The 20,668-nt window shown below is 37.1% G+C and overlaps 1 protein-coding gene across 6 annotated transcripts in view; it reads left to right on the plus strand.

Annotated features, from left to right (window-relative positions):
* The window catches only part of STIL (STIL centriolar assembly protein), a 66,232-nt gene that overhangs the window by 31,946 nt on the left and 13,618 nt on the right, over positions 1-20,668 (plus strand). For 5 of the 6 annotated variants that reach the window (XR_014255532.1, XM_082433296.1, XM_082433295.1 and 2 more), the window contains 5 exons: positions 2,371-2,480; positions 7,832-7,946; positions 9,091-10,059; positions 15,623-15,788; positions 17,010-17,241. Coding sequence is in view for 5 of the 6 variants with exons in the window: in XM_082433296.1 (XP_082289422.1) it covers positions 2,371-2,480; positions 7,832-7,946; positions 9,091-10,059; positions 15,623-15,788; positions 17,010-17,241 (1,592 nt within the window). In the remaining variant the exon portion in view is untranslated. The other variant, XM_082433299.1, reaches the window with a different exon arrangement.

Raw genomic sequence — 20,668 nt, forward strand, 5'->3', positions numbered from 1 at the left:
GCCATGCCTCCAGAACCAAATTCTAATGCAGGATCAAACGTTATCTACAGAGTAACTTTCCCATGTTTTCCTAAAACCTTTGAAGACTATATCAAGAATTTAATGTATATGTTGTATCATTTTATGATATTGAGAGTTAATTTGTGATCTTAGTGTTTTCTTTGTCCTGACTGTTAATTTCTAAATGTATGGGTATAACAAATGGTTTCTCATACTTAAAAGTCAGTGTCTATAATATATAACCCAAGGAATCAGGATAGATTAATATGACTGGCAAAAAAATTCGTTCGGGTTTTTCTGTAAGATCTTATGGGAAAACCTGAAAGAACTTTTTGGCCAACCCAATACATTTAGGTGACGGTCACAGAAAAAGTAGATCTTTGAAACCATAAGTGTTGTTACGTAAAAACATTCTAAGGCCAAAAATGAACAATAATTCTGCTTTTTTTTTTTTTTTTTTTTTAACAAAAATATTGACTATCCCGGGCTTCCCGGTGGCTCATTGGTTAAGAATCCACCTGCCAATGCAGGGGACATGGGTTCAAGCCCTGGTCCCAGAAGATCGCACATGCTGCGGAGCAACTAAGCCCATGTGCCACAACTACTGAGCCTGCACTCTACACACCGTGAGCCACAACTACTGAGCCCACGTGCCAGAACTACTGAAGCCCACGTGCCTAGAGCTCATGCTCCGCAACAAGAGAAGCCATCGCAACGAGAAGCCTGTGCACTGCAACAAAGAGTAGCCCCCGCTTGCTGCAACTAGAGAAAGCCCATGCATGGCAATGAAGACCCAATGCAGCCAAAAATAAATTAGTTAATTTTAAAAAAATTTTTTTACTATCCCTAAATAACTGTGTGTTTCCACTTAGATCTTATTTTGTGCCTTTAATTTCATTTATAGGTTGTATTGATTCATGAATCAAGTTTTTGTATTTTAATTATAAACATAATCATCTTAAATGAGGTCTATTTATTTCCATTTTAGAGACATATATCATTCACTCATTTTATTCTTCAGATTGTATGCTCAGTTTAAAGTTACTATTTTAACTGAATCCCTGGTTATTGAGTAAGTTACATAGTAAAGGTAATTAAGTTTTTACTTTCATTTATGTAGTAGGGAGACGGATAGTTTTTTAAAAAGGTTGCATAAAAATAGAACCATATGATTCAGCAATTCCACTTCTGGGTATTTATCCAAAGGAAACAAAAACACTAATTCAAAAAGATATCTGTACCACCATGTTAATTGCAGCATTATTTACAATAGCCAAGGTATTAAAGCAACCTAAGTGTCCATGGATGGGTGAATGGATAAAGAAAATGTAATTTATATTATATGATATTACATTGTATCATATTATATTAATATAATGGTAAAATATTCAGCTGTAAAAAAAGGAAGGAAATCCTGCCATTTGTGACAACATAGATGGACCTTGAGGGCATTGTGCTAAGTGAAATAAATAAAACAGAGAAAGACAAATACCGTATGTCACTTATATGTGGAATATTTAAACAACAACAAAAAAAACATTTAATTGAACTCACACAGAGAACAGATTGGTGGTTTGCAAGAGGTGGGGGGGAGGGGGGGTTTGAGGGTGGCCGAAATGGCCAAAGGTGGTCAAAAGGTACAAACTTCCAGTAATAAGTAATGGGGATGTAATATACAGCATGGTGAGTATAGTTAATAATACTATATTGTATTTTGAAAGTTTTTTTTTTAAATTTATTTATTTACTTTTTGGATGTGTTGGGTCTTCGTTCCTGTGCGCAGGCTCTAGTTGCGGCGAGCGGGGGCCACTCCTCGTTGCGGTGCGCAGGCCTCTCATTGTGGTGGCCTCTCCCGTTGCAGAGCTCAGGCTCCAGGCGCACGGGCTCCAGCAGTTGTGGCACGCGGGCCCAGAAGCTGTGGCTCGCGGGCTCCAGAGCACAGGCTCAGTAGCTGTGGCGCATGGGCCCAGTTGCTCCACAGCATGTGGGATAACCCCGGGACCAGGGGTCGAACCCGTGTCCCCTGCATTGGCAGACGGATTCCCAACTACTGCGCCACCAGGGAAGTCCTTGAAAGTTCTTATAAGAAAAAATTTATCATTCTGCATGGTGATGGATGGTTAACTAGATTTATTGTAGTGTGTGTTTCACAGTATATTCAAATATTGAGTCATTATGTTGTTCACCTGAAAGTATTATGTCATATATCAATTATATCTCAGTTAAAAGAATGATTTTTTTAAAAAAGATTATAGTTACAGAAGTCAGAAGTCGCGTTCCCCCCAGTGTTTCAGAGCTACTTGTCATCTAAATAGAATTCTCTGGTATTTATGTAAGTCACATCTCAAAGTATGACCTACTTTATTTCAGAATGTTGAACCTTCTGACAAAAACCCAGCCTGTTTTGAACTGAGTGCTGAAGGCCAGAATGCAGAAAGAGAGTTTTTTATCAAAGTTTCCAAGAATCTTTCAATTAAGAGGTAAAAGATATTTTATTGTCATGTGTACTTTTTTTATTACTTTTATTAGTTTTTTGGTGAGTAATTAAAGTAACTCCCTAATTATTTCTGAGGAAACTCTTTGTAAATCTTATACCATAGGTATCCTTGCTTTAAATGCATTCCTTCATACTCAGAGGTTGGATGATAATTTTAATGAAGTGACAACTCTAATATGGTTCTCATTTGAGTTGATTTATTACATAGGGGAACAAAAGTATTTGTCGAGACATTATCTTGTTTAAGAAGAAGCATCCTGTTTTTGTTTAGTTTGCCTTCTGTTCTTCCCTTCTTTGTAGTATTAAACCTAGGCCTATCAGATAAACTACTATAAAAAATAACTCCTCTACCTAAAAAAGAAAACTTTTAAAGCAAATGCACTTGGAGAATATTAAATAATGGTTGTGAATTTTTGGGTCCATATATACCTTTTATGGTAAAGTAGATATTCCCTTTGTATTAGGGTTCTCCAGAGAAACAGAAGTGACAGAATATATATACATAGAGATTTGTTTTAAGGAATTGATTTGTGCAGTTGGGGAGGCTTGTCAGGGCCAGAATCTGCAGGGTAGGCTGGCAGCCTGAGAAAAGTTGCAGTTAGAGTCCAAAGGTGGTCTGCTGGCAGAATTCCCTCCTCTTGGGGAGGTCAGTCTTTGTTCTATTAAAGCATTCAGCTGATTGGATAAGACCCACCACATTATGGAGAATTACATGCTTTACTCAGAGTCTACTGATTTAAATGTTAATCTCATCTTAAAAACACCTTCACAGAAACATCTAGAATAATGTATGACCAAAAATCTGGCTACTGTGGCCTAGCCAAGTTGACACATAAAATTAATCCTTCATATCCCTATTCCAGCTTTCTCATTTATTTTACTATGTGCCAGATAATGTGCTAAGAGCTGGGGATATAGTGGTATTAAAAACAGATGCAGACACGATCCCTTTCCTCATGGAATTTATAGTTCAGTAATGGAGTGTTGAATTCTCTGTATTATTTGAGAGGTCCATTAATTTAAGTTAATATTTGCCAAGTATTTAATAACCTCATTTAAAAGTTACTTTGGAATGCTGGTTTATTCTTTGATTCTGTAGCTCAGAAACTATTGTTATTTTTAACTTGCGCTTACAACTGATTTGTCCTTTTCTCAACTTTTTGATTATAACCTTAACCTATCTTTGGGCCTCTTTAATACTATCTGTTTAGTAACTTGCATGAGAAACAAGCAGGTATCAGGTTCATTATAGATTATTGCAATTATTGAGAAAATAGCTCGACTTTTTTTTGGCCACGCTGCCTGGCACGTGAGATCTTAATTCCCCAAACAGCGATTAGACCCATGCCCCCTGCATTGGGAGCACTCAGTCTTAACCACTGGACCACCAGCGAAGTCCCTAGCTTGACCTTTTTTTAATAGCATTCATTCATCTGTCCTTAACACTTGATTCTGTAGGTGGAAGTTAACTATGATACAGTTTTAAAATAAATGCCAGCTATGCCAACTATTTATAGAGGCTACATAACATAATAGTTGTGAGTTCAGGTTATGGTATAAGACATATATGTGTTCAAGTCTTGGTTGTAAACATCACTATCCCATCTGTAAAATGGGAATTATGACTATATCCGTATTGGTTTCCTATTGCTATTCTAACAAAGTACCACAAACTTAAGTGACTTCAAACAATACAAAGTTATTATCTTCTTGTTCTGGGGGTCAGGAGTCCAAAATGGATCTTTGGGGCTAAAATCAAAGTGATGGTAGGGCTGCGTTCCTTTTGGAAGCTTTAGTGGTGAATCCGTATTCCCTTTTCCAGCTTCTAGAGGCCACCTGCATTCCTTGTCTTACTCCATCTTCAAAGCTAGCAGCATAGCATCTTCAAATCTCTCTCTGACTTCTTCTGTCCTCCTCATATCTCCTTCTCTGCCTGACCATCTTGCCTCCATCTTATAAGGACGATTGTGATTACATTGAGCCTCCACATCTCAAGATACTTAATCACATCTGCAAACTCCCTTTTTTCTTTTACACTAACATATTCACAGGTTCTGGGGATTAGAAAGATGTCTGAGGTATACTCTATCTTTGGGCATTTTAAGTTATCCTTGAAACAGGTTAGATCAGCAGAAAACTATATTCTTATAGACTTGCAGGACCACCTTCATTGTCTTAAGGTTTAAGGTTTTATTCAAGATTTTATTGAATGTTTATGGAAGAAAAAGCCCAATTAAGGGGACACTTGCAGTTTCTTTAACATTGTTGAAAAACCATGTCTATTTTCTTTTTTTTAATCAATTTATTTATTTACTTATTTATGTTTGGCTGCATTGGGTCTTTGTTGCTGCGCATGGGCTTTCTCTAGTTGCAGCGAGCGGGGGGTACTCTTCATTGCGATGGCTTCTGTTGTGGCCGAGCACGGGCTCTAGGCCCACGGGCTTCAGTAGTTATAGCACGTGGACTCATTAGCTGTGGCTCTTGGACTCTAGTGTGCAGGCTTAGTAGTTGTGGCGCACGGGCTTAGTTGGTCCGCGGCATGTGGGATCTTCTGGGACCAGGGCTCGAACCCGTGTCCCCTGCATTGGCAGGCGGATTCTTAACCACTGCGCCACCAGGGAAGTCCGGCCGTGTCTCTTTTCAACTCTGACCAAAGTTTTGATAAGGATCAGTCATTTTTAGATTTTAATTTTAGTAAAATGTTTATCTCACCTAGATAACTGGTATTAAAATTATACAACATTAAGTTTTTTCTTTTTGTCTTGGGTGCTAAAAAAGCTCAGAAATGGATATTTTTTGTTTTTTGTGGTTTTTTGGCTGTGGCACGCAGCATGTGGGATCTTAGTTCCCTGACCAGGGATTGAACCTGCACCCCCTGTAGTGGAAGCACAGTCTTAACCACTGGACGGCCAGGGAAGTCCCTCAGAAGTGGATTTTATTGCTCAGCGTTGGGAAATTTTATATGTGTGTATCTATGTGTATATTTGTATATGTTTATCATAAGTAAGTATGTAGCAAATATTAATTCCTTGCCACAAACTCAGGTGTACCAAAAATGTAACTCTTTTTGTTTCTATTCTTTTCTCTTTTTTTTGATGCAGCATGTGGGATCTTAGTTCCCCAACCAGGGATCGAGCCCGATTCCCCTGCATTGGAAGTGCAGAGTCTTAACCACTCGACCGCCAGAGAAGTCCCTTACTTTCTTTCTTTTTAAAAGTAATTGAGGGAATTCCCTGGCAGTCCAGTGGTTAGGACAACGTGCTTTCACGGCCAGGGCCTGGGTTTGATCCCTGGTTGGGGAACTAAGATCCCACAAGCTGCACGGTGCCACAGCCAAAAAAAAAAAGTAATTGAAGTTAATTTCTATTTTGAGCCCCTATTCATTTTGCTCAGTTATAGAAGCCAAATTTCAGTTAATTCAAGGTCTGTTTATCCTGTTTCTTCTGAGGTTATATGTAATTTAGAGGGGACTGATGCTCTGCCACACTGGTGATGTGGGGTGACATGATTATCATCCATCCACACCACTCAGCCATCTGCTGAGGTGTTTTCTTTCTTTCTTTCTTTTTTTCTTTCTTTCTTTCTTTAGTTGCACCAGGTCTTAGTTGCAGCAGGCAGACTCCTTAGTTCTGGCTTGTGGGCTCTTTAGTTGCTGCTTGCTGGCTCCTTAGTTGAGGCATACATGTGGGATCTAGTTCCCTGACCAGGGATCGAACCCAGGCCCCCTGCATTGGGACTGTGGAGTCTTACCACTGCGCCACCAGGGAAGTCCCTGAGGTGTTTTCATTTGCATCTGGTTTTTGGCAGTTGGTTTGTGCAGGATCCTGCTGCGAACTCCTTACCCTATTCAGGTCACTGGCTCTCTGAGTCATGTCCATGCTGCACTGAGGCATATGGAATATCATTCTGTATTCTCCATGTCCTTCTTGAGTGTGGGTGGAGAGCTTTGTGAGATTGTTTCATTGCAGCACCTTGGCACAGAAAGAACTCTGTGTTTGCCTCTACAGACTATTAGGGTTTGGGACTAAGGTCTATTCTGCTGTCAAATCTTCCATATCTACCTGGGGGTTTCTGTTGTTCTCCTGCTAAGGAGACAGGACCCTTTCTTAGGAATTCCGTTAATGTCTAAGCTCTCTTAGCTTCCTTCTGGCTTTTCTTTTGTCTTCCCTACCTCATCTTATTGAGATTTTATTTAGTTTCAGATGGAAAAAAACTGGATGCATATAGTCTTTCAAATTTTAGTCTTAAACTCTAATTTCAGCTTTTGAAACTCAGTACCAGCACTCAAAATTTTTCTGTGTTCTATTGGGACATGGCACCTGTGACACAATAACTTCAACTGACTAAATGGAAGGAGGTATTTCAATTAACGTCTCAGAGTATTTTACCATCACAGATATAAGTACATAGGAAAATGTAATTCCTTACTTGATTTTTCTTTCCAACATAATGAGTGTTTAATGCAGTATGTTTAATACAGTGAGAATACATCTCTCTTATCCGATGGTAAATTTTTGATGGCAAGCTCTGTATCTTATTAATTTCTATACTCCCCTAAGTGGTGAATCAGAAAATGCTCAGTAACTATTGCTTTATTATGACATTAAGAATAACTGGGTTATGGATGCAACTAGAGATTATCATACTAAGTGAAGTAAATCAGAAAGAGACAGACAAATACCATATGATGCCACTTATATGTGGAATCTAAAATACGACACAAATGAACCTATCTGTGAAACAGAAACAGAATCAGGGACATAGAGAACAGACTTCTTGTTGCCAAGGGGGAGGGGGGTGGGAGAAGGTTGGGTTGGGAGTTTGGGATTATCAGTGCAAACTGGTATATATAGAATGGATAAACAACAAGATCCTACTGTATATAGCACAGGGAAATACGTTCAGTATCCTGTGATAAACTATAATGGAAAAGAATATGGAAAAGAATGTATGTGTGCGCACGTGTGCGTGTGTGTGTGTGTGTCTGTGTGTATGGATAACTGAGTCACTTTGATGTACAACAGTAATTAACACAACATTGTAATTCATCTATGCTTCAATTAAAAATAAAGTTAAAAAAAAAAAGAAAAACTGGGTTAAACTTGCCATGATCAGAAGAGGGTAGATTATTAAGCATCAATCTGACTGACTCAGCTTTCCTGATCATCTGGCACTGACCTGAAAAAAATAAAATAATTTGTGGTTGTCAGATACGAAATTAAATGATCCAGATACTATTGTGGCTTATTAAAGGACTTTATTCAGCTTCAGAAAGAAAGAACAAATGAAAACTAAATTACTGAAGACTTACATTTTCTCCCCTCTGTTCTTTAGGTCTTCTCAAAAGTTACCTCCAGGGAAAATGCCAATAAGTGATCATGACTCTGGTGTTGAAGATGAAGATGTTTCTCCAAGACCAATTCCTAGTCCTCATCCAGTGAGTCAGAAGGTATCACTGATCTTAGAACTCACCTTTGTGATTAGAAACCTAAAAATCTCTTCGTGTTAAAGCACTCAATAATATTACCTAAAACTTCCTTAAGTTCATTCTAAGATATATATAGCTATCTATATGTATATGGCTTTGACTATATATAAAGATATGTATATATTCCTCACAGGTACATATAATTATTATATGTAATAATATATATGAATATATACATATATTGTAATAAGTATATATAATTATTATTCCCAGAGAAAACTGAGGAACAGATTGGTTAAGTTACCTGCCTAGGATTACATAACTATTAAGTAGTAAAGCTGGAATTCAGGAAGTTTGGGATTTGGTAAACCTCGTGATTTAGGAGGTTTAGTTTCAGAATCTGGTGCTTTTAACCCATTTAGACTCCACATTCTGTACATTAACCAGAGCTCAACATTGTTTCTTATTACCATATTCCGAGAAAACATTCTACTTCCTTTTAGAGATTGCTAATAACCTGTCATAATTTTTTATTGAGGCCAACTAGTGGGTTATTTTAGAATTGCTGTGTCTTAATTACTTATTAGAAGAAAAAGGAATGAGAAAGCCTTTTTTAAATTAATATTAAATTATAACCAAATTCACCACAGTTGAGTATTTTGTTTATTCTTTTTGGCTCTCTTCCAACTCTTTTAGTTGGTATCAGTAAAAAGAATAGCAGTGAATAATTTCACTGAGTAGAATATTCTGAATACTTATTGGAAGACCCTTATTTAAAATGCAGAAACATTATTCTTTACTAGATGTGTTGAAGCATCAGGTCTGATAATTTTTTTTGCAGGGAGGGTAAAAAAAGTCTGTTATAACATAGTTTCCCATATTGTGTTCTGTGATCTAAGCAACATTAATCAATGTTCCAATGAAAGGAGTTTCATTGTTAAATAAGTTTGTGAGGGCAAGGACCTTATTTATTTTGTTCACAATTGCATTTCTAGTACTAGCACATAGATGCCCAGAAAATATTTGTTAACTGTCTAAATAAAGAATAAACACTTTTTAATAAATAATTGGATGTAATTTGGAAAATACTAATCAAAGGAAAATGAAGCATATATCATTATCTTAAAAAGTACTTTTTCCTCTTTCATTTCTTTCCCACTTACAGGTTTCTAAGATCCAGCCATCAGTTCCTGAACTTTCACTTGTATTGGATGGCAACTTCATAGAATCAAACCCTGTGCCTAACCCACTGGAAATGGTGAATAATGAAAATCCTCCTTTGTTGATTAACCATTCTGAACGCTTTGAGCCATTGCAACCCCAGCTTTATGATGAGAAACACAGCCCAGAAGCTGAAGCTGGAGAGGCTTCCTTGAGAGGGCTACCAAATCAAGTAAACCAGGACACTGCTCTTTTGAGACACTGCAAAGTAAGACGGCCATCTACCTGTAAGAAAGGGAACCCCCATATCAGGAACAGTGTTAAACCGTCTTCTTTTAATGGACCATCTCCTGAGGCATCTGAAAAGCTTCAAACAGTTTTTGCTGGAAATGTACACAAAGAAGATTATCCTGTAAGATCCTCCACATTTAATTCCAGGCAGTCTTCCCTTGCCCCACAGTCCCACCCACACAATTTTGTTTTTTCACCCCATAATTCAGGAAGACCGATGGAATTTCAGATACCTACTCCCCCCCCACCATCTTACTATTCCACAAATGTTTGCAGTTGTTTTCAGCATCATGGCCGTATTCAATATAGTCCAATAAATTCTTTGCAAGGAATGAATACAGTAGGATCCATTCAAGACCTCCAGTCTGAAGCCCTTCAGAAACATTCATTATTTCATCCAAGTGGATGTCCAGCTCAGTATCATAATGCATTCTGTTCCTCAAGTAGTCCTGTAGCCTTGAGACCTCAGGGAAACATGGGGGGTTGTTCTTCCCACAGCAATGTAGAACCATCGCCTGTGGCAAGACTACCTCCACACGTGGACTCACGTAACCCATGGCCTTGTGCAGTATGCGTGCACACACCCAAGACCGGGTCAGATAATGGAATGATGGGACTATCTCCGGATGCGTATAGGTTCGTCACAGAGCAAGACAGACAGCTGCGACTACTTCAGGCACAGGTTTGCTAGCTTTCTTCTGTTAAATTCTTGGTATTAATAGGGTTTTTAAAAAATAACTGGCAACTCTTCAGTAATTATAGTTTATGGGGTAGAATTGTAGAATGTCAGAACTAGAAGAGACCTTGAAACTGAATTCTAGTCCCTGTTGTTTTACAGGTAAGTAAAATGAGGATTAGAGAGAAAAAATAATTTACCCAATGACACATTGCTAGTTAGGAGTAGAACTAGGCCTAGAAAGCAAGTCCTCTCTTCTCTGTCTTGTGCATATCCTAACCTACAACATAATTGTATTTTTCTTTCACTTTTTGCCTCTAATGAGAAGTCTGTATAATTTACTAAACTTTATATACAACTAAATATAAAGCCTGCACAATAGGTTCTGATACTCTCTAGTTTGTCAACCCTATAGTGTGTAAACTAACCTTTAGCCAGTGTACCTTTACAGAATACATGTAGTGCCTCCTCTGTGTATCTATACTAGACTTGTTCTACTCATTTTATTCTGAAATGCTTCCTTTCTTCAGGCATTTATGACAGAGTTCTTAGTCTTTTAATTATATCCTTGCACAGTTTAGTCTTTATTGTATTGTGTCTTTTTCTTTCTTTGCTAACTGACACCCTTCCTTTCCTACCACAAACCCCCCACTCCTTCCTTTCCCCCTAGTACCAATGGAAACAACCTGAAATAGATTCTCTCCTAGTTTTTTCCATGACCCTATAACTATATAAATATATGTAAAATGGACATATATACATGTGTGATTTTTTTTTTAAAAATCTTTTATAAAATTGGGGTCATAGTGTTCACATTTTGCAAAAACAAGACAGTGACATTTTTCAAATTCTGCTTTAAAATGCTTTAGATAAGACACCCAAGAAAAATTCAGCTTTGCTGTTTGTTTAAACCCAGGTATATCCTCTGAAATTGTAAAATGTAACTTGGATTTTAACAAATGATTATAAACATTTGGCAGAATTTTTAATGTGGCTAAATATTTCACATTGAAAAGAAATTTTTCTTTCTTGTCTTGTTTTTTTTTTTTTTTTTAAATTTATTTTTGGCTGTGTTGGGTCTTCGTTGCTGTGCGCTGGCTCTCTCTAGTTGAGGCGAGCAGGGGCCACTCCTCGTTGTGGTGCGTGGGCTTCTCATTGTGGTGGCTTCTCTCGTTGCAGAGCACGTGCTCTAGGCGCGTGGGCTTCAATAGTTGTGGCACGTGGGCTCAGTAGTTGTGGCTCACAGGCTCTAGAGCACAGGCTCAGTAGTTGTGGCACACGGGCTTAGTTGCTCTGTGGCATGTGGGATCTTCCCGGACCAGGGCTCGAACCCGTGTCCCCTGCATTGGCAGGTGGATTCTTAACCACTGCGCCACCAGGAAAGCCCTTTGGTCTTGTTTTTTAAAAAAAGATATAGCGGCTAAAAAGGTCTTCTAAGCTTTTAGAAATCTTAGTACTTGGAATTTATATACTTAAAATGTAAATTACAGACTACTGGCTGTGGTGTAGATTATGAGTCATTATACTTGGAGAACACAAAAGATGATGTAGAAAATGCTTCTATGATAAATTCACATAGTATTTTGCTAATGTATTTTTAAAAACTTTTTTAAGGTAACATTATTTAAATTTTTTTTTAACTTTTTTTTTTAAGCTGTTTTTGATGTGGACAATTTTTAAAGTCTTTATTGAATTTGTTACAGTATTGCTTCTGTTTTATGTTTTGGTTCTTTGGCCACGAGGCATGTGGGATCTTAGCTCCCCGACCAGGGATTGAACCAGGCGTGTGGGATCTTAGCTCCCTGACCAGGGATCGAACCTGCACCCCTTGCATTGGAAGGCAAAGTCTTAACCACTGGACTGCCAGGGAAGTCCCTATTTAAATTTTTTAAGAGTATCATAACATTTTCTATATACGTTTCTATAGAACTATCTTATTCTGCATAGGATTCCCTTGTTATGTACAAGAAATCGTCTAATTGGTCTCTTATCAATTATTTCAGCAGTTTGAAGTTTCTGCTTTTGCAAACAGTGCAGCAGTGAACACCCTTATACTTGTATCTTCCTGTATATATGCATGTACCACTGTGGCATAGATCTCTAGAAGTAAAATTTTGAAGTCAAAGAGAACACACATTTAAATGTTCGAAGATACCCAAACTTTCTCCTCTTCTAATATTCAAAGTCTTATTTTGGTGTAGTGGTTAAGAGAGTGGGCTCCTTGGGTTCTCATCCAATTTTGGTGTGACATAAGTTATACAATCTTGGGCAAGTTACTTTATGTGTCTGACTTAAGTTTTCTCATCCACAAAAGAGGAATATACATAAGTGTATGGAGTTCTAAGGACTGAATGAGTTACTAGGTAGGGTCCAAGAATAGTGCCTGGCATATAGTGCTCAGTAAATGTTAACTATTACTATTATTTTCATTATTGTTATTATCTCAGGTAATGACATCACTTCTCATCCTGCTGCTCAGGCCAAAATCCTATGCATAAAAACCCAGGCTTTTACTTTTCTAGCTGTATCGTGAACTGAACTATTCTTTACCATCTTTCCTGCTACCACCCTAATTCAAACCATCATTTTCTCTTCTCCGTACATGCTGCTTCCAGTACTGTTCCCGCATGTTTTCCTGCAGTTGGAAACATGAGAGCCATCATTTTAAAGCCCAAGTCAGATCATAGGGATCCTGCTTAAAACACAATGGTTTTCCACTGCAATTAAAATAAAATCAAAATTTCTTACCTTGACCCTCAAAACCCTTTGGGTTCAGCTTCTGTCTCCCTCTCCTCGCTCATCTCTTGCCACTGTCTTTCATGTTGACTACACTTCAGCTGCAGTGGTATGCTTTTTGTTCTTCAAAAACACAAGCATCTTTCCACTTTATGTGCTTAAGCTTCTAGTCCCCTTTGCCTGAGACATTCTTCTAATTCTACTAATGGCTAGCTCTTTCTCTTCGTTCAGTCAGGCCTTAATTACATGTTTTAGTTTTTTGTCTCCAGGGAGCTCTAGGCAGGGAGCTTACAAGATTCATCACTGTATTCTTTAGCACCTTGAATAGTACTTCACTTAAAACAGTTGTTTAATACATATTTTGTAACTTGAATGAGTGAAAAAGGCCACCAGAAAGGCTATACCAATTTAATACTTCAAAAGTTTTCCCACGTCTCCAATACTGGACATATCTACTCTTAAATTATTATCAGTCTTTATTAATAGAAACTGTTTTGATTTGCATTGTATTATTATAAGTGAGTGATCATTTTATTGTTTATTGGCCATTTGTATTTTCTTTCTATAAAGTCTCTGTGTTATTTACCCATTTTTCTATTAAGTCCTTTTCTAATCAATTTATAAGAGCTTATTGTATATTAAGGAAATTGGTTCTTTATCATCTGTATGTGGTATTTCTTACAGTTTGTCTTAAGTGTTTTGTGTTTTAATCATTTGTACAGAATATTCCAGCTTAGACATAATTAGATTTATCAGTCATTTTCATTTTGGGTTTTGTATTATGTTTAAAAGAGCCTCTTCCCTTTAAGATCATAAAAAATTTAGTCTTCATTACCACCACGCCCCCAGGATTATATTTGTTGCTTTATTTTGGTATATGAGATAAAAGATTTTTTTATTTTTAATCCTTAGATGACTGACTCCATATATTTACTGAATAATATATCTTTTTGTTAATGATTTAGAAATGCATTTTTTATTGTATAATGAAAGTATCATGTGTTTGTATCTGTTTCTGTACTGTGTTCCCCATTGATCTGCCTGTCTATTCCAGCACTACTACCATTCAGTTTAATCTGTATAGCTTTATAATAAATCTCTTATCGAGTACTTCCTAGGCAGTCTCTCTAAACTTCACTTTTCTCAACTGTAAATTGGGAGCAGTGATTGGTATTATATGTAGATTTGATGGTTAAATGAATTTATATGTGTATGTATATATAGTCACACACACACCTGTCTGTCTAGATAAAGTGCTTACTGTAGGATGAGGCTATAGTAAACACTCAACAAATTACAATTATTTTGTTTATCTCTTAGTCCTCACAACTACCTTAGTTTTAGGTAATGTTGAAGCTCATAGTAGCTAAATAGCTTTTCCAAAAGGTAGCAGAGTAGGATTTAAACTTACGTCCTCATGACACTAAAGCCCATGCTCCAAACCACTATAAGTACATATGCCACTTTGTATTATTAATGCAGGTCGTATTTCTACTGATCTCAACAATTATTGGTAATACTTATTTTCCTATATTAATAAAGTTAATCTGCTAAAGTTAATGAGTTGAACACAACAGTGTAACTTATAGGGAAATAGAAAATTACAGTGTTTAAAAAGGGAGGCTTTTCCACTCCTAGGTGTATATCCAGGAGAAATGAAAAAATATGTTCACACAAAAACTTGTATACACATGTTCATAGCAACATTATTTTTAATAGCCAAAGATGAAATAATCCAAAGTCCATCAACTGATGAATAGATGAACACAATGTGACATTATCTATACAATGGAATATTTTAGTCATCAAAAGGAATGAAGTACTGATAGGTACTGTAGCACAGATGAACTTTGAAAACGTTATGCTAAGTGAAAGAAGCAAGATATAAGGCCGCATATTGTTTGGTTTCATTTATATCAAATGTCCAGAATAGGCAAATCTACAGAGACAGAAAGTAGATTAGTTGCTGCCAAAGGCTAGGTTCTGGGGCCATGGAGAGTGACAGTTAGCGGGTACAGAGATTTTTCGGGGGTTGATGAAAATATTGTAGAGTTAGATGGTGGTGATGGATGCAGACTTTGTGAATATCCTAAAAACCATGGAATTGTATACTTTAAAGGGATAAGTTTTATGGTATGTGAATTACATCTCAATTTTGAAAGGAGGAGGGGAAGCTTTTGATGTTTGAACTTCAGCTTTGCTACTTGTTAGTTATGTGACCTGGGCAAGTAACTTTATTTTTAGTGCCTCAAGTTTTTTTCTCTGTAAAGTGTGCTTAATAGTAGTACATTCTTCATGGGGTCATTGTAAAAATCATACATAAGAGCTCTTATTATAGTGTCTTGTAAACAGGAAGCACTCAGTGTTAGAGACTGTTATTAATATTTCCAGTTTCAGCATGACCAAATGCGGGCAATTCTGGTTAACTTTTATAAGATGAATCTTGTGTAAAAAATTGTTCAAATTTGGTATATGGAGTTAGAGTATGCCTCCTATCTTACTTTTGGTTTGTAAGTGAAATAGGAATAAAATGTTTGTTTGAAGTGTTAACATTAAGGCTTTTCTACGAGAGTGTCAATTTATGAATGCTAATCTAAACACCTGTATGTTTTTACTTTTAAATTTATAGGTAGCCCACTTAAGTGCTTAATAACTAATGACAATGATTTTCGACATTGAGTAAGTTTTTTTATAATCTAGTTGAAATGTGAGAAAATATAGTTAAAAGTCAGTTATTTATAATGGGGGCACTTTGTAATTCATTTTTAAACTCTTATGCCAATTTGGTTGATTACTTCACTGTCAGTGTAAAGTATGTTTTTAATTGATACAGATTCAGCGTTTGTTGGAAGCACAGTCTCTGCAACCCTGTTCCCCTAAGACAACCACTGTTGAAGACACAGTGCAAGCTGCCAGACAAATGGAGTTGGTTTCCATGGAAGCACAGTCTCCCCCTGCTTTGCACATGAGAAAAAGTGTAAGCATTGCTGTGAGCACAGGTAATTTCATTTTTTTCATTTGTACATGGTACACATAATATCAAAACCAAGGTGATGAGAGTATAACTTAAGTCTTTGTGTAATTTTACTCTTTCTGAAAACTATACCTGAAAACAGATTGGCAACCATATAACATAATATATTGTTTGTTTTTGCTGCTTTCTCAAGATGAACCCCCAGTTCTAATGAGAGAAGTCATCTGTGGTTTGAGGGATCAGGGAAGGTTTCATCTATGCAGTGTTATTGATTCTGGGCTTTGAAGGGAATGTAGAATCTTAGTTGGTGGAATTGAGAGATGGCAGAACAGATGGTAGAGAAAATAGGGCTCAGTGGGAAAACACAGGGTTCTGAGTTGTCTAGTACTCTACACATTACTGTGTCATGGAGAGCCTTTACTGCATATTTCACAAAGCCATGTCTACTTCATTTGGTAAGCAAAATAGAAGACCTTTTTTTTTAATTTTATTTTTTATTTATTTATTTTTGGCTGTGTTGGGTCTTTGTTGCAGCACGCGGGCTTTCTCTAGCTTCGGCGAGCAGGGGCTACTCTTCATTGTTGTGTGCAGGCTTCTCATTGCGGTGGCTTCTCTTGTTGTGGAGCACGGGCTCTAGGCATGCGGACTTCAGTAGTTGTGGCACACGGGCTCAGTAGTTGTGGCGCACAGTCTTAGTTGCTCCGCGGCATGTGGGATCTTCCCAGACCAGGGCTTAAACCCGTGTCCCCTACATTGGCAGGTGGATTCTTAACCACTGCGCCACCAGGGAAGTCCCGATATTTGATTTTTAAATACTTGCCTGATATTATGTATGTCTGATACATCTCTAATATAGTATCATAAATATTGTATTTAAGAATCAAAATCAGAGAGCCTAGGGATTTGCATTTTATATATTTTCTCCTGTTTTTCAGAACAGTTTTCAAAACACATATACACCCCGAATCATATTCAGAACCTTGATAGGTAAAACACATCATTTGAGAGCCACACCTCTTGAAGAGGTAGGGCCCAGAATGTCCTCTTTCCCTTTGTACCCCAGTTTTCTCTCTTTTCACCTTTCACTTACCTCTTCATGGCATTTCTGAGAAAATATAATCTGAAAACAGTTCTGGGTAATTGTGTTAAACTAATATAGCTAGTGTTACTTAACAAAGGTTTGTCAGAGAATTATTTTTATAAGTGAATGTTTGTTTCAGTATCTGTTAAATCATCTAACATCTAGGTGCCAGCTTGTTTTGGAATGCGGCAGGTGATGATCAAGAGCCTGAATCTCAGCTGAGACAAGATGATACCAAGATTTCCAGTGAGGACATGAATTTTTCTGTTGATATTAATAATGAAGTCACAAGTACTCCTGGTAGTGCATCTTCATTAAAAGCTGTTGATATTCCCAGTTTTGAAGAGAGCAACATTGCTGTGGAAGAAGAATTTAATCCGCAACTTTCTATATCCAAGTAAGATCTCTTTGATTCAGTATTCATCTTACCTCTTTTTTTCTTTTTAAATTCTAATATTCTTCTGGTATTCTAACTCAGAAACTGTTTTCTAAAAGTATTTTCATTGGTGTCTTTCCTAATGTGATTCCTATGTAACAGACAGTTCTTTTCTTTTTTTTTTTGAATTTTCTTTTTTGGCCACATTGCGTGGCATTCAGGATCTTAATTCCCTGACCAGGGATTGAACCTGTGCCCCCTGCAGTGGAATCGAGGAGTCCTAACCACTGGACCATCAGGGAATTCCCTGTAACATAATTCTGAGCCTTCTGGAACCATTCCCAGATGTCAGTCATTGGATGTGTAAAACAGTCTGGCTGAATCAGAACATTTGAAGAAAATTTCAAAAATATGTATGCTCAGGCCTCACTGTAGAGATTCTGATAACACTAGATCCCAGTTGGAACTGGGGTCCTGAATTTTGTAAATTTTTAAAGATTTACCATATTGCAATTATATATGTATAACTAAGTCTTTATTTCTGAGAGATACAACCTGTTACCTGAGATATACTTCAGAATAAGCTGGTGGGGATGAAATGGCTAGGGGTATAGTTGAAGTAAGATAGAGTAGGTAATTTTAAAAAGTGATGGTACATAGTGATTTGTTAAACTATTCTCTCTTGTGTCTGAAATTTTTCATTTTGAAATTTTCATTAAAAAAAAATAAGGATTGTGAAGTAATTTAGATCCTTAGCAAATTTGGAAATAAATTCAACAAATATTCTTTGAGTTTCTGGTATGTGCTGCCACAGAACTAGGCCCTAGAGATTGAGCAGTAGGTCAGGCAAAGCTCCTGACATCATGGAATTTCCATGAGTTGTAGAGACAAACAGTAACCACATCAGCAGGAAATCATATAATTTCATATAATGACAACTGCCTGAAGAAAATAAAGCAGGGTGACCAAGTGGAGTGTAACTGGGATAGTGGCATGGGAGTGAGGGGCATTATTAGGTAGGGTGGTGAAAGAAGCCTTCCCTCAGGGGGTAACATTTGAGCAGTGGCTTGAATGATAAGAAGCCAGCCATGACAATATCTGGCGAAGAGTGTTCCAGGTGGAGGAAATGGCAAGTATAGACCCTGAGGTGTGCCTGAGCTTGAGAGTTTCAGAAACAAGCAGGAAAGCCATTGTGGCTGAACTTAGTGACTGAGAGAGCACAGGAAATATGGTCAGAGATATAGGCAGGAACCAAATTATGTAGGGCTTTGTAGGTTGTAGAAAGGAGTTCTGAATTTATTTTGTGTTCATTAGAACCAGGGAGGATTTTAAATGATGGAGTGGTATGATCTGATTTTCATTTTTTAAAGGCCATTCTAGCTGTTTTGTGGCAAGTGAACTGATGAGGGTTAAGAGTGGAAGTAAGGAGACTGGTTAATAGACTAAAGACCAAGTGAGGTGAAGGTGCCTTGGAATTGACTGTGGTGGAAGGGATCAGGTGTAGAATAAATGTTAAAGGTAGAGGAATAATGTAGGCTAAAACGCTACAGGGTAATATCACATGAAACAGTTTTAAAAGAGGTGAATTCAGTGGTGGGGGTGGCATGTGGCAGGCAGTTGATTACTTTTTAAAATTATTAGCCTTTTGATAATATTTGACATTTTAAATTATTCTGATTACAATAATGATTAAAACAATAAATACACCCCTCCAGAAAACTAGAAATGTTTATCTGCTTTGCTCAGTAGAGTATATGTCTTAACCTTACAATTCAATTAAGTACTCATAGTATGTACCACAAGTGTATTAAAAAGATCTGTATATGTGTCTCCCCGACTAGACTGAACTCCTACAGGATAGGGATCCTACTCATTTCTGTATCTTTAGGACTTGACCCAGTGTCTGTTTCCCCATGTTAGCTCCTTCATAAACATTCAGTGATAGGAAGAGCAATTTGGGGTGAGCCCCAAAATAAGTCCACATTTTATTTGGAAAAATTATAGAAACTGAGAACAAAGAGGCATGAACTGTGGTTATCCTTGTTTATTCTCCCTAACTTCTGTAAACTGTAGACTATCAGGAATTAGGAGGTTTTACCCCTGAAATAGTTTTAAGTCAGAACTTTAAAAAATCTCCAATCCAGGGACTTCCCTGACGGTCCACTTGTTAATAAGACTTTGCCTTCCAATGTAGGGAGTGTGGGTTTGATCCCTGGTTGGGGAGCTAAGATCCCACATGCCTTGTGGACAAAAAAACAAAACAGAAAACAGAAGCAATGTTGTAACAAATTCAACAAAGACTTTAAAAATGATCCACATCAAAAAAAAAAATCTCCAAGCCATTGTGGTTTTTAACTTCAGAAACAGATCTGAGTTCATTGATAGAATGCAGTTAATTGCTTTTTCAGGGCAATTAACTAACTCTGTTGATTCCAACATATAACAGATGTAAATCTGATCTTTGTTCAGCATAATATATGACTTGGATTAAATAGTATCTCCAGTGTTGTATATGGTGGTTTTGGTGCTTCTTTAGGAGATTCTTCCCAAACATCTGGTCTGATTCATGCTGTGGTTCCCAGTGCTAAGTATTCATACATGGCACCTGGCCACCTGGGTTCCCTGCCCCCTTTGGGTGTCTTGCTGAATCAGTCTACTGTTAAAACAGTTTGTGAAAGATAAATTTTTTGGCTTGCAGCATATATGGTAATTGGTTGCTTCTTCCCAGGGAAGAGTGGTAGATGATATTTCTTTTGACACAAGCTTGCTTTTTTTTTTAAGAAGTCGTGCTTTGGACATACCTACTAATACTTGCCATATTAGAATCATCTTTAAACAATTTTTTAAATTTGAAATCTTTAATGTTTTGGTTCTTTTCTTCTTTTTTAGCTTTTATTTTTGTTTGGTAGGTTAGACACCAAGACACATATTTTTAAATTCTTGAAAATGCAATATAGTAGAGTGATTAAGAGCATGGTGCCAAACTGCCTGGATTTGAATCACAGCAGTGTGACCATGGGCAGGTCTCATAATGTCTGGATGACTCTGTTTCCCTGTCTATAAATGGAGACAGTGAAAGTAGTACCTATCTCAGCATTGTTGTAAAGATTAGATGAGTTAATGTATTTAAGGCACATAGAATAGTACCAGAATTAGTACCTAATTATTGTCATCATTTAGCTAAAGGTAGAATAAGGCAAACTCAGTAACTGACATGGACTCTCCTTAAAAATAAAGTACTTTTGCAAATGTTTGCATGATAAAAATCCTGCTCAGTACAAGTACTTTCCCAAAAAGCCATAAAATCTCTACAGGCTGGATTTCTGCTTCTACATTTGAGTTTTGGTATTTTCACTACAGTGAAATTAGTTAACATGGTTGAAGATAAAAGTTCAATGTGATATTTAGGAAGCAAGGGGATAGCAGCAGGAGATGAAGAGAACTAGCA

This window comes from Balaenoptera physalus (assembly GCF_965194825.1).
Source record: "Balaenoptera physalus genome assembly, chromosome: 1".
NCBI classification, from domain to species: domain Eukaryota; kingdom Metazoa; phylum Chordata; class Mammalia; order Artiodactyla; family Balaenopteridae; genus Balaenoptera; species Balaenoptera physalus.